The sequence below is a fragment of the Arachis hypogaea genome, chromosome 6, assembly GCF_003086295.3.
Source record: "Arachis hypogaea cultivar Tifrunner chromosome 6, arahy.Tifrunner.gnm2.J5K5, whole genome shotgun sequence".
Lineage (NCBI taxonomy): Eukaryota > Viridiplantae > Streptophyta > Magnoliopsida > Fabales > Fabaceae > Arachis > Arachis hypogaea.
In genome coordinates this window covers 94058972-94074415 of record NC_092041.1, presented here as the reverse complement: position 1 = coordinate 94074415, position 15444 = coordinate 94058972, and the positions used below count along the sequence as shown (strand labels likewise).

Sequence of the window (15444 nt, the reverse complement as noted above, 5' to 3'; positions counted from 1 at the left end):
TTATCCCTGTCTTTCAACATGGGGGGAGTTTTGTCAAAGATAACAAGGGTGGACTACTTTACATTAATGGGAATGTAAAGAGATTTCCTCCTTTAGATCTTGATTTAGTGAATTATTTTGATTTGAAGAAAATGTTTGAAGAATTTGGCTACCATGCATACAAAAAGATGTATTGGTATGACACAACAGCTCCTAGTTATGAAGCAGGCCTACATCCTATATATGGAGATAAGGAAATCAGAGAGATGTGTGACAAAAAGAGGGAGGACAGAGAGACGGATGAATTGTGTCTGTCCTTTGATCATCCAATTATGCAAGATGTTGATTTTGAGGATAACGATGATACTGATGAGCATAGTGAGGCCGAGGTCTTGTCTGATGAACCAATTTCTGACAACGATAACTATGATAGCTATGAAAGTGCTGAAGATGAGGCGTATAAACCCCCACCTCCAGGATTTGAGGATGACACCGATGATAGCTATGATAGCTTTGAAGATGAAGAACTCATGAAGAAAACAAAGAGAAAAGGTGGCAAAAGAGATAAGAAGGGTAAGAAGAAAGCTGTTGGAAAAAAGGATAATGCAAGGAAGATGGGCTGTTGAAAAAAGGGATAACGCAAGGAAGAAAGGTGGGCCTAAACAGACTACTAGGCCCAATGACAAATATGGGCCCAATATAACTAACTGTTGGGCCTACATCTACTAATGGGTTTACTCCTACTGCTAGGCCTAGTCCTACTGCTGGTGGGTCAGAATTTGGTGTTGGACCGGGTATAGCAGAGGAAGGGGATGACATCTTTAGTGATGAGTCTGATGGTTTAGGATTTGAGTCAGAGGGGTTTGATACACCTCAATCATCAGACAATGAGGGAGATGATTTTGATTGGCCCCAATTCAATGAGGAAGCAGACTTTGGTGATGTTCAACTCCAATTGAACATGGAGTTTGCCACATTGGATCAATTCAAGCATGCCTTAAAGGACTATACTATTGCTGAAGGAAGGAGGATTTTTTATGTTAAAAATGATAATAGAAGAGTTAGATGCAAGTGTGCAAGTGGGGAAGAGAAGGCTATGATTGCAAAGGCAAAGTTCAAGGCTAAATGTAAGGCTAAAAGGAAAGAGACTGATGCTGCAGAAGTGGATAATTCTGGAGAGAATGGAACTGCTATTGTCCTAGCAGTGATAATAATGAATGTTCCTGGCTGATTTATTGTGCCTGGAATAGTGCTAGAGGGTGCTACCAGATTAAGACGTATGACCCTAAACATACTTGTGCTAGGAAATTCGGGTCTAACATGGCTGATCAGAAATGGGTGGCTAATAAATTGGAGAAGAGGTTATTGACCCAACCTCACATGACTCATGGCAAAGCTTTTGATCATATTAAGATAGACTTTAATGTGGTGTGCAGTGACAAGATGATTTATAGAGCTTTAAGGGTTGCTAGGGAAAGGTATGTTGGGAATGAGAGGGCTCAGTATGGAAAGTTGAGAGATTATCTCACTGAAATACACAGAAGCAATCCTAGCAGCACTGCATTACTGGAAACAACCCTCACAATTCCTGGTTCACCGCCATTGTTTAGCAAACTGTATATTTGTCTGGAGGGGTGTAAAAGGGGGTTTAAGGCTGGTTGCAGACCACTGATTGGGTTGGATGGATGTCACTTGAAAGGATATTATGGGGGACAATTGTTGTCTGCTGTAGCTCAAGATGCAAACAATCACTTCTATGTGATTGCCTATGCGGTGGTTGACAGTGAAACAAAACAAAGTTGGAAGTGGTTTTTACAACTTCTTCAAGAAGATATTGGTAACTGCTCAACAGAAGAATGGAATTTTATCTCGGATCAACAGAAGGTAAATGACCATTGCACTGATTGTATTTGACTTTATTTTACTTGATGTGATTAAATTTGGGTTGGTGTGGTTGCATTTGAATTGAATTGTTGTTATAATAGTTGCATAGAATTGTTATAATTGTTGTTAATGCTTACTGTGATTATATTTGGGAATGTTAACGCTTACTTGTATTTTCTCTTCTATCCTAAAATCTGGTTGGTTAGTAATTAATACTGCTTCTTTTATTTCAATGTCACAAGTTATACTGAAATTTGGTCGTAAATTAACTTTTCCACTTTGTTTTCTGCGTATATATAATCAGGTCTCAAGCTAATCTTTATATTGTTGCATATTTATTGGATGAGGAAGTGATGAGTAGATAATTTATACGCTTTTTGGCATTGTTTTTAGTATGTTTTTAGTATATTTTAGTTAGTTTTTATTACATTTTTATTAGTTTTTAGTTAAAATTCACTTTTCTGGGCTTTACTATGAGTTTGTGTGTTTTTCTGTGATTTCATGTATTTTCTGGCTGAAATTGAGGGACCTGAGCAAAAATCTGATTCAGAGGCTAAAAAGGACTGCAGATGCTGTTGGATTCTGACCTCCCTACACTTGAAGTGGATTTTCTGGAGCTACAGAAGCCCAATTGGCGCGCTCTCAATTGCGTTGGAAAATAGACATCCTGGGCTTCTGAGTAGGATTCAAGGACTGAATGACTGTGACGAGCTTCAAACTCCTGAAGGCTGGGCGTTAGTGACAGACGCAAAAGAATCACTGGATTCTATTCCAACCTGATTGAGAACCGACAGATGCTTAGCCGTGCTGTGACAGAGCGCGTTGAACATTTTCACTGAGAGGATGGGAGGTAGCCATTGACAACGGTGAAACCCTACATACAGCTTGCCATGGAAGGAGCCTTGCGTGCATGAAGAAGAAGACAGTAGGAAAGCAGAGATTCAGAAGATAGAGCATCTCCAAAACCTCAACATGTTCTCCATTATTGCAAAACAAGTACCTGTTTCATGTTCTTTTACTTTTCACAATTAAACCTGATAATTTTTTATATCCTGACTAAGAGTTACAAGATAACCATAGCTTGCTTCAAGCCGACAATCTCCGTGGGATCGACCCTTACTCACGCAAGGTATTACTTGGACGACCCAGTGCACTTGCTGGTTAGTTGTGCGGAATTACAAAAGTGTGATTGCAATTTCGTGCACCAAGTTTTTGGCGCCGTTGCCGGGGATTGTTCGAGTTTGGACAACTGACGGTTTATCTTGTTGCTTAGATTAGGACTATTTTATTTTTGTTGGTTTAGAGTCTTTTATTTGAGTTTAGTTTCATATTTTAAGTTTGGTGTCAATTGCATGCTTTTGTTTTCTTTTATTTTTCGAATTTGCATAGCCTTAGTCCTTCCTTGATCCTTAAAAATTCTAAGTTTGGTGTCTTCTTTGTGTTTTCCTTTAAGTTTTCGAAAATTTGTGTCTGATTTTCTAAAAATTTTAAGTTTGGTGTCATTTTGTTGTTTTTCTCTTTCCTCATTTCAAAAAAATCAAATCTTTTTCAAAATAATTTTCAATCATATCTTTTCAATTGCTAATTCCAAAATCTTTTTAATTAACTAATTGATTTAGTTTTCAATTTGCTTTGATCTTATTTTCTTTTAGTTTTCGAAAATTTATTTTATTTTCCTTTTGTTTTATTTTTTTTTTTTCGGTCAGCTTAAAAATAATAATAATAATAATAAATATTTACTTTACTTGTGAATCCATATCATATTCCCTTTCTCCATCATGGACCTAAGTGGAATTGAACAGTCCAGAAGGACTCTGGGGTCATATGCTAACCCCATTACAGCTGCATATGGGAGTAGCATCTGTATACCTCCCATTAAAGCAAGTAGCTTTGAGCTAAATCTTCAACTCATTATCATGGTGCAGCAAAATTGTCAGTATTCCGGTCTTCCACAGGAAGAACCTACTGAGTTTCTTGCATAATTCTTACAAATTGCTGACACAGTACGTGATAAAGAGGTAGATCAGGATGTCTACAGATTATTACTATTTCCATTTGCTGTAAAAGATCAAGCTAAGAGGTGGTTGAATAACCAACCCACAGCAAGCATAAAAACATGGAGACAGTTATCAGACAAATTCCTGAATCAATTTTACCCTCCAAAAAGGATGACACAGTTAAGGCTGGACATCCAAGGCTTTAAACAAGAGGATAATGAATCCCTTTATAATGCCTGGGAGAGGTATAGAGGTATGCTAAGAAAATGCCCCTCTGAAATGTTTTCAAAGTGGGTACAGTTAGACATCTTCTACTATGGGCTTACAGAAAAAGCTCAGATGTCTCTAGACCACTCAACTGGTGGATCTATACATATGAGGAAGACGATTGAAGAGGCTCAAGAGCTTATAGATACTGTTGCTAGAAATCAACATTTGTACTCTAGCAATGAGTCCTTTACAAAAGAAGAAGTTATGGCAGTAGCCACTGATCCTAATCCTCAAGAACAGATGGTTGAGCTTAATCAGCAATTACACCTGATGACAAAACAGTTAGCAGAATTTAAAGAGATGCTCCAAGAAACTAAAATTGCTAACAAGAACATAGAATCACAGTTGAATCAGGCAAAACAGCAGTTATCTAAACAGATAACAGAAGAATGCCAAGCAGTTCAACTGAGGAGTGGGAAGACATTGAATAACACTGCTCAAAATAGCAAAAAGCCAATAAAGGAACAATTGACAGAGGATAACCAAACCACTGTCCAAAATCCCTCTGAGGACAGTAAGAGCCCAGAGAGGAATACTCTTGGCGTTCAAACGCCAGAAAGGGGGGAAAAGCTGGCGTTAAACGCCCATTCCCTGCCCAGTTCTGCGTTCAAACGCCAGAAAAGGGGAAAAAGTTGGCGTTAAACGCCCATTCCTCACCCAATCCTGGCGTTCAAACACCAATGAGGGATCAGACACCTGAGAGTGCTGATAGTAATCCCTCTAAAAAGGCTTCTCCAACCACCTCTGTAAGGAATAAACCTGCAGCAACTAAGGTTGAAGAATATAAAGCCAAGATGCCTTATCCTCAGAAACTCCGCCAAGCGGAACAGGATAAGCAATTTGCCCGCTTTGCAGACTATCTAAGGACTCTTGAAATAAAGATTCCGTTTGCAGAGGCGCTTGAGCAAATACCTTCTTATGCTAAGTTCATGAAAGAGATCTTAAGTCATAAGAAGGATTGGAGAGAAACTGAAAAAGTGTTTCTCACTGAAGAATGCAGTGCAGTCATTCTGAAAAGCTTACGAGAAAAGCTTCAAGATCCAGGAAGCTTTATGATACCATGCACATTAGAAGGTGCTTGCACCAAGACAGCCCTGTGTGACCTTGGAGCAAGTATCAATCTAATATCTGCATCCACTATTAGAAAGCTTGGGTTGACTGAAGAAGTCAAACCAACCCGGATATGTCTCCAACTTGCTGATGGCTCCATTAAATATCCATCAGGCATAATTGAGGACATGATTATCAAGGTTGGGCCATTCGCCTTTCCAACTGATTTTGTAGTGCTGGAAATGGAGAAGCACAAGAGTGCAACTCTCATTCTAGGAAGACCTTTCCTAGCAACTGGACGAACTCTTATTGATGTACAAAAAGGGGAAGTAACCCTGAGAGTCAATGAGGATGAGTTCAAGTTGAATGCTGTAAAAGCTATGCAGCATCCGGACACACCAGATGACTGCATGAGCGCAGAAATTATTGACTCTTTGGTAGAAGAGATCAATATGACTGAAAGTCTAGAATCAGAGCTAGAGGACATCTTCAAGGATGTTCAGCCTGATCAGGAAGAACCAGAGGAAACAAAAGAATTTTTGAAAATTCCTCAGGAAGAGGATAAGCCTTCCAAACCTGAGCTCAAACCACTACCACCATCCCTGAAGTATGCATTTCTGGGAGAGGGTGACACTTTTCCAGTGATCATAAGCTCTGCTTTAAATCCACAGGAAGAGGAAGCACTGATTCAAGTGCTAAGGACACACAAGACAGCTCTTGGGTGGTCCATAAGTGATCTTAAGGGCATTAGCCCAGCAAGATGCATGCACAAGATCCTATTGGAGGATGATGCTAAGCCAGTGGTTCAACCACAGAGGCGGCTAAATCCAGCCATGAAGGAGGTGGTGCAGAAAGAGGTCACTAAGTTACTAGAGGCTGGAATTATTTATCCTATTTCTGATAGCCCCTGGGTGAGCCCTGTACACGTTGTCCCCAAAAAGGGAGGCATGACAGTGGTTCATAATGAAAAAAATGAACTGGTTCCTACAAGAACAGTTACAGGGTGGCGTATGTGTATTGACTACAGAAGGCTCAATACAGCCACCAAAAAGGATCATTTTTCCTTACCATTCATAGACCAGATGCTAGAGAGACTAGCAGGTCATGAATACTACTGCTTTTTGGATGGCTATTCAGGTTATAACCAAATTGCAGTAGATCCTCAGGATAAAGAGAAAACAGCATTCACATGTCCTTCTGGAGTATTTGCCTACAGAAGGATGCCCTTTGGTCTGTGTAATGCACCTGCAACCTTTCAGAGGTGCATGCTCTCTATCTTCTCTGATATGGTAGAGAAGTTCCTGGAAGTCTTCATGGATGACTTCTCAGTATTTGGAGACTCATTTAGCTCCTGTCTTGATCATTTAGCACTTGTCCTGAAAAGGTGCCAAGAGACTAACCTAGTCTTAAACTGGGAAAAATGTCACTTTATGGTGACTGAAGGAATTGTCCTTGGGCACAAAATTTCAAACAAAGGAATAGAGGTGGATCAAGCTAAGGTGGAGGTAATTGAAAAATTACCACCACCTGCCAATGTTAAGGCAATCAGAAGCTTTCTGGGGCATGCAGAATTCTACAGAAGGTTTATAAAGGATTTTTCAAAAATTGCCAAACCTCTGAGTAATCTGCTAGCTGCTGACACGCCATTTATCTTTGATAAGGAGTGTCTGCAGGCGTTTGAGACTCTGAAAGCTAAGCTGGTCACAACACCAGTTATCTCTGCACCAAACTGGACATTACCATTCGAACTAATGTGTGATGCCAGTGACCATACCATAGGTGCAGTGTTGGGACAGAGACATAACAAGCTTTTGCACGTCATTTATTATGCTAGCCGTGTTTTAAATGATGCACAGAAGAATTACACAACCACAGAAAAAGAGTTACTTACAGTGGTTTATGCCATTGATAAGTTTAGATCCTATCTAGTAGGATCAAAAGTGATTGTGTACACTGACCATGCTGCTCTTAAATATCTACTCACAAAGCAGGATTCAAAACCCAGGCTCATAAGATGGGTGTTGCTTCTGCAAGAGTTTGATATAGAAATAAGAGACAGAAAAGGGACAGAGAATCAAGTAGCTGATCACCTGTCCCGGATAGAACCAGTAGCAGGAGCGCCCCACCCTCCTACTGAGATCTCTGAAACCTTTCCGGATGAGCAACTCTTCGCCATTCAGGAAGTACCATGGTTTGCAGACAGGAAAGAGAGGAAGCATGAAGATCTTCTCTCAAAACAGAGTCAAACAGAGCCCCCACAGTCAAACTCTAAGTTTGGTGTTGGGAGGCCACAACCAACTTCTAAGTTTGGTGTTGAACCCCCACATTCAAACTCTAAGTTTGGTGTTGGGAAGTTCCAACATTGCTCTGAGTATCTGTGAGGCTCCATGAAAGCCCACTGTCAAGCTACTGACATTAAACTATTAAAGAAGTGCTTGTTGGGAGGCAACCCAATGTTATATTATCTATTATCCTTTGTTAATTTATGTTTTCTATAGGTTGATGATCATGGGAAGTCACAAAAACAATTGAAAAAGCAAAAACAGAATGAAAAACAGAAAGAAAAACAGCACGCCCTGGAGGAAAAGCTAGCTGGCGTTTAAACGCCAGTAAGGGCAGCAAATGGGCGTTTAACGCCCAGTCTGGCACCATTCTGGGCGTTTAACGCCAGAAAGGGGCACCAGACTGGCGTTTAACGCCAGGAATAGGCACCAAGCTGGCGTTAAATGCCAGAAATGGGCACCAGCCCGGCGTTTAACGCCAAGATTGGCAGAAAGAGCATTTTTGCTCGCCACTTGGTGCAGGGATGAATTATCCTTGACACCTCAGGATCTGTGGACCCCACAGGATCCCCACCCACCCCACCATTCTCTATCTTCTTTCTTCTTTTGCTCGAGGACGAGCAACCCTTCTAAGTTTGGTGTGATAAAAGTGTTGCTTTTTGTTTCTCCATAACCATTTATGGCATCTAAGGCCGGAGAAACCTCTAGAAAGAGGAAAGGGAAGGCAAAAGATTCCACCTCCGAGTCATGGCAGATGGAGAGATTCATTTCAAGGGATGCACTTTCCTCCACAAAACTATTGGGAGCAAATCAACACCTCCCTAGGAGAATTGAGTTCCAACATGGGACAACTAAGGGCGGAGCACCAAGAACATTCCATCCTCCTCCATGAAATTAGAGAAGATCAAAGAATCAGGAGAGAGGAGCAAAAAAAAAAAGAAAGAGACATTGAGGAGTTCAAGCACTCCATAAGATCTTCAAGAGGAAGAACAAGCCGCCGTCACTAAGGTGGACCCGTTCTTTAATCTCCTCGTTCTTTGTTTTTCTGTTTTTCGAATTTTTATGCTTATGTTATCTATGTTTGTGTCTTATGATCATTAGTGTCTTAGTGTCTATGCCTTGAAGTTATAAATGTCCTATGAATCCATCACCTTTCTTAGATGAAAAATGCTTTAATCACAAAAGAATAAGAAGTATAGGATTTCGAATTCATCTCTGAAACTAGTTGAATTAGTTTGATGTGGTGACAATACTTTTTGTTTTCTGAATGAATGATTGAACAGTGCATATGTCTTTTGAATTTGTTGAAAGAATGTTAAACTTGTTGGCTCTTGAAAGAATTATGGAAAAGGAGAAATGTTATTGAGGATCTGAAAAATCATCAGATTGATTCTTGAAGCAAGAAAAAGCAGTGAATATTCAAAAAAAAAAAACAAGCAGAAAAAGCCAATAGCCCTTTAAACCAAAAAGCAAGGGTAAAAATAAAAAGGATCCAAGGCTTTGAGCATTAGTGGATAGGAGGGCCCACAGGAATAACATCTTGGCCTAAGCGGCTAAACCAAGCTGTCCCTAACCATGTGCTTGTGGCGTGAAGGTGTCAAGTGAAAACTTGAGACTGAGCGGTTAAAGTCGTGATCCAAAGCAAAAAAAGTGTGCTTAAGAACCCTGGACACCTCTAATTGGGGACTCTAGCAAAGCTGAGTCACAATCTGAAAAGGTTCACCCAGTTATGTGTCTGTGGAATGTATGTATCCGGTGGTAATACTGGAAAACAGAGTGCTTTGGGCCACGGCCAAGACTCATAAAGTAACTATGTTCAAGAATCATCATACTTAACTAGGAGAATCAATAACACTATCTGACTTCTGAGTTCCTATAGATGCCAATCATTCTAAACTTAAAAGGATAAAGTGAGATGCCAAAACTGTTTAGAAGCAAAAAGCTACTAGTCCCGCTCATCTATTTGGAGCTAAGTTTCTTTGATGTTTTGGGGTCTATAGTATATTCTCTTCTTTTTATTCTATTTTGATTTTCAGTTGCTTGGGGACAAGCAACAATTTAAGTTTGGTGTTGTGATGAGCGAATAATTTATACGCTTTTTGGCATTGTTTTTAGTATGTTTTTAGTATATTTTAGTTAGTTTTTATTACATTTTTATTAGTTTTTAGTTGAAATTCACTTTTCTGGGCTTTACTATGAGTTTGTGTGTTTTTCTGTGATTTCAGGTATTTTCTGGCTGAAATTGAGGGACCTGAGCAAAAATCTGATTTAGAGGCTAAAAAGGACTGCAGATGCTGTTGGATTCTGACCTCCCTGCATTCGAAGTGGATTTTCTGGAACTACAGAATCCCAATTGGCGCGCTCTTAATTGCGTTGGAAAATAGACATCCTAGGCTTTCCAGCAATGTATAATAGTCCATACTTTGCCCGAGATCTGATGGCCCAAACTGGCATTGCAAATCAGCTTCAGAATTTTCGGCGTTTAACGCCGGAACTGGCACAAAAAATGTAGTTAAACGCCCAAACTGGCATAAAAGCTGGCGTTTAACTCCAGAAAAAGTCTCTACACATGAAAGCTTCAATGCTCAGCCCAAGCACACACCAAGTGAACCCCGGAAGTGGATTTTTACGTCATTTACTCATTTCTGTATACCCTAGGTTACTAGTTCACTATTAATAGGACCTTTTGACATTGTATCTCTACCTCATAACACTTTACACATTTCTCATTGTATCTTCTATAGCATGAGTCTCTAAACCCCATGGTTGGGGGTGAGGAGCTCTGCTGTGTCTTGATGGATTAATGCAATTACTACTGTTTTTCATTCAATCACGCTTGCTTCTATTCTAAGATATCACTTGTTCCTAAACCTGATGAATGTGATGATCTGTGACACTCATCATCATTCTCACCTATGAACGTGTGCCTGACAACCACCTCCGTTCTACCTTAGATTGAGTAGATATCTCTTGGATTCCTTAATCAGAATCTTCATGGTATAAGCTAGAATTGATGGCGGCATTCAAGAGAATCCGGAAGGTCTAAACCTTGTCTGTGGTATTCTGAGTAGGATTCAAGGACTGAATGACTGTGATGAGCTTCAAACTCCTGAAGGCTGGGCGTTAGTGACAGACGCAAAAGAATCAATGGATTCTATTCCAACCTGATTGAGAACTGACAGATGATTAGCCGTGCTGTGACAGAGCGTGTTGAACATTTTCACTGAGAGAATGGGAGGTAGCCATTGACAACAGTGAAACCCTACATACAGCTTGCCATGGAAGGAGCCTTGCGTGCATGAAGAAGAAGACAGTAGGAAAGCAGAGATTCAGAAGATAGAGCATCTCCAAAATCTCAACATGTTCTCCATTACTGCAAAATAAGTACCTGTTTCATGTTCTTTTACTTTTCACAATTAAACCTGATAATTTTTGATATCCTGACTAAGAGTTACAAGATAATCATAGCTTGCTTCAAGCCGACAATCTCCGTGGGATCGACCCTTACTCACGTAAGGTATTACTTGGACGACCCAGTGCATTTGCTGGTTAGTTGTGCGGAATTGCAAAAGTGTGATTGCAATTTCGTGCACCAGGAAGCGTGCCATACAAAAAAGTGTGTTTCTATTCATGTGATATTATTGGCATATATAAAGAGCGTGTTACTTCTTCACCTAATAATATCATGTATATTGTTGCATAATATAATAGCATGTTACTATTCATGTTATAATAGCATGTTACTGTTCATGTTATATAAAGAGCATGTATAATAGCATGTTACAATTCATGTTATATAAAGAGCATGTTACTGTTCATGTGATATTATTGGCAGATATTATTAGTGGAATGCGTGACATTTGAATTAGTGTAATTGATTATAAGTCTCTTATGCTCTTGTCTTTTATTTGAATTGTACTATTTGTAGTAATTAAATTTGACTTGATGTCATTATATTTGAATTGAATTGAGGTGAAGTTAATATGAAATAGTGTTCTAATAAGGTTTTCGGGTGGATGAAAGGGTCTAGATGACTGTCAAATTATATTACTAAGGACCAATCTGTCTGATAAATAATTTATTTAAGGGCTTATTTGTTTGATAAATAATTTTTTTGGGGATCTTACTCTCTGATCTATGATTTTATTAAAAAAGTCTGTATATGTGTTTGTTCATTTTGATGCCTTCTTTAGGGTTTACTGCCTGCTTTGCATGAGGTGATGCCAAATGCACACCACAGAAATTGTGTAAGACACATTTGGAAGAATTTTATTGGGAAGTTTAAGGACAAACAACTAAAAAATATAATGTGGACATTTGCAAAGAGTAGAACAGATGCAGAGTTCCAACATCATATGCAGAGGCTAAAGAGGATGAACGAAGAAGCATGGGGATATCTTGCAAAGTTTCAACCCTCTTGCTGGACCAAATCTTATTTTAGTCATTGGCCAAAACTTGACAACGTGACCAACAACATGAGTGAGGTCTGGAACGCCAAAATTAACCACTATAAGGGAAAGCCTATTCTCACCATGTTGGAGGAGATTCGTTGCTACTTGATGAGGAGAATGGCAAAACACAAGAAGATTCTAAGCACCTACACTGGAGTACTGGCACCAGTTCAGCAAAGGAAATTGGAGGACCTTATGAAGGATACTAAATTCTGGATGGCTCAATGGACTGGTGACAATGATCGTAACGTGTTTGAGGTGTAGACACATTCAAAGAAGGTTGGTGTTAATCTTGGAAGGCATACTTGTACCTGCAATATGTGGCAACTGACAGGTAGTCATAACATATTGTATTTGACTTACATGAGTTTAAGATATGCATTCTGCTGTATTAAAGTCAACGCTAGTTAATTCTTTTGTAGGAATACCATGTGTTCATGCATTAGCAGCTATTCAAAAGAGGTGTGATAGGCCAGAACTATATGTGCATCCTTGGCTAAAGATGGATGCATTTAGAGCAACCTATGAGCATGTCATGAAACCTGTCAACTCAGAAGAGTATTGGGTGAATACTGGACTACTATCTCCAGAGCCACCCATCATTAGAAGACCTGCAGGCCGCCGGAAGAAAAAAAGGAAGGCGGACCCTGTTGAAGACGCGCGTGATAGATCAAAAGGACGACGAACATTCAAGGTTACCTGTCAAAAATGTGGCGAATCTGGCCACAATGCAAAAACATGCAAGGGACCACCAAGGCCTAAACCCCCACCAAAGAATAAAGGTAAAAAAAAAAGGGTAATGGAAATGGATCCACCATTACAGCAGGGTCACAGGAAGAAGTACAAGTAACCCTCTCAGCCCCTCAACCACAGCCACAGGTACCTTTCTAAATTGGATTATATTCGATGCTTTGTATGCCATTCATGTACTTACTTGTCTTGTTACTTTGTCTTGTGTTAGGAGAAAACTACTAACTCATCCAACCAAGTTGCATCAACAACAAGTTTTAGGCCTCCAAGACCTAAACAACAAATTCTGAGACCTCATGTAGCTCCGGTCACTGCCCCAACACCTCCTATGAAGCTTGTTTCGGCTCCAAGACCTTTACCTCCATCAACTTTGACTCCTCCACCTACAGCCCCATTTGCTCCAGTGCCTAGGTCACTCCATCCGAATCAGATACCAAGAATCTCTCCGGAAACAGTTGCTGCTACAAGCTCTAGAACTGTTGCCAGAATATTCAAGTTCATGCCTACACCAGGACTCAACCTCCAAAAGAAGAAATGATATTGCTCTATGATATCATGCTGATTGTAGTTATGTTGTTTAGTTTATTAAAACCCTTTTGTAACAGATTATGGTTATGTAGTGCATTTATGCAACTTTGAGCTATGTTTTTGGAATGTATCTTTGATGCTAGCAACAGATATAAACTAGCTAGGAGTAAGTTTTTTGTTGGAATATTCAGAACTTTGATACTTGATTTCAAATATATGAAATTATGGTTATTAGACTATTTTGAAAATTATGAGTGATGTGATTTGTATTAAATCAGGTTTTTTGAAACATTATTTTTGTGAATGCATATGATTCTAATATTTGGCAAAGGAAATTTCATTACACAATTCTGACAGACTATAATATTAGCAATTACACTTTGATCAATTATTCAATTACAATATATCCATACATAATAAGCACTTAATTCCCTTCTTTTCCTACCTAACTATATCTTTCCTAAAAAAATACAAACCAAAAAACCTAGCATGAAAAAGAACACATTTTTCCAATGACTGCTCTACTCCCTCCTTTTACTTATATTCTTAGTCTTCTTCTCTAATTCATCTACCAAATCTTTAACTTCTTCACCCTCTCTTCCAGTACAACATTATGCTGGCTATCTCCCATTTCATGCCATTTCATGGGAAAAAATTTTGTCAAACCATATAAAAAATTCACAGTGTGGAAGATTCTCCTACATTGAAGGGGAAAATGCACAAAATCAGAGTTAACCCATAAATTTAACAATGCATAAAGAAGATACCATACCCAATGTTTCTTACCCTATAATAAGGACAACCAAAGAAAGGTCTTCTTGGGTTCTTATCTGTTCCAGATTCCACAACAATGGCATAAGCTCCACAGTGGCATCTTGGATTCTCTCCTCTTGCAATTCCAAATTTGGGGCCACCTGAAGCACTGCTAGCACTACCATCTCCGCTACCTCTAATAACTCGTTGATGATAAGAACTTGCTGAATTCCCTCCACTTGCCATGGTTACACGTTTTCAGAGTAGCACACGAAGATGATTATGACCTTCACACCATTGTTTTAGGATCTAGGGCATCATACAAGAACAAATTTGTAGTTGTATTTCTAGGGACTATTTTGCCTTTCATCCCATGTGGCGTTTAACAGCTGACTCAACACCTTAACACGACACGTTGGACTCCACTGTTAAAATTTGACGGAGAAAACTAATAGGAGGACTAAAATGACGGACGTTTACAAAAGTTGGGGACTAATTACATAATTAAATTTTGTTAGGGACCAAAACGTCCATTTCAAAATTTCTTGGGGACCAATTTGAGTAAATATTCAAGAAAAAATATCTCCTTTAATATAAATTACAAGATATTCTCTATTTTGACATTCATTAATAAGAGTGAAAAAAATTGTATCTGACTTTCCCCTTAAGCCCTCGTTTCAAAAGTACAAAAACATAAATAATATAAAATCATTCCTACGTCTAAAAAAATAACATTCAAGAATGGGATTTGATTGAACCCATCTCACAAAATAAGTAAATAAATAAATACTTACCCCACACTTGTGAAAACTAACCATTTGAGCTACCTTAATTTCCTACACATGGCTATATAATCAAAGTTTTAAAAATGTTTTTGGGGAGGAGGCATGGTTCCCATCGTCGCACCAAGCTCCGATCCGCTCTTAAGGCTGCATTTGTTTTTGGAAACAGGATAGAACATGACATTAAGATAGAGACAATAAAACGGAGATACTAAAAATTATTTTTTGTGTTTTGTGTTTGGATATAATGGACAAGACACTGATGTAATGTCCTGTATTATGTTTGGATAGACATGGACAAAACTAAAATAATATGCAAAATAATTGAAATAGCCATGTAATTCCAAATTTTTTACATCGTACAAATTAATTTAATAAAAAATAAGAGTACGTAAGAGTACAAAAAATTACAAGAAAAATTGGTCTATGAACCAATAAGATAAAAATGGTATTAAAGTAACAAAATTAAGAATAAATAAAGTAACATAAAATAGAAAAGTGAATTAAATCTCCATTAATACAGCATGCCACAAAGAAGAGAATGAAAAATAAAAAGGAATAAATTAATTATCCAGTCAAATAAAAAATTCTACAAAAAAAGAGTATCTAAAAAAAGAACACAGAGAAAAAAGAACTCCGATGTAGAGAAGAAGCTAAAATTAGGAAAAATAAGAAGAGATAATAGTAGAATAATAAAAAATATCTAAGGATAGAAAGA

General features: G+C 38.6%; 1 protein-coding gene across 2 annotated transcripts; it reads left to right on the top strand.

Annotated features, from left to right (window-relative positions):
• Positions 1 to 736: 736 nt before the first annotated feature.
• LOC112698238 (uncharacterized) lies at positions 737 to 12522 on the top strand. Of its 2 annotated transcripts, none has more exons than XM_072197322.1 (3): positions 737 to 1863; positions 11656 to 12247; positions 12336 to 12522. In XM_072197322.1, exons 1-2 carry the CDS (start codon positions 1300 to 1302, stop codon positions 12175 to 12177), a joined length of 1086 nt encoding a protein of 361 aa, XP_072053423.1. In that variant the 5' UTR covers positions 737 to 1299; the 3' UTR covers positions 12178 to 12247; positions 12336 to 12522. The 2 variants fall into 2 exon arrangements, with proteins under 2 accessions (XP_072053423.1, XP_072053424.1); XM_072197323.1 differs by having other exon boundaries at positions 12321 to 12522.
• Positions 12523 to 15444: the final 2922 nt, after the last annotated feature.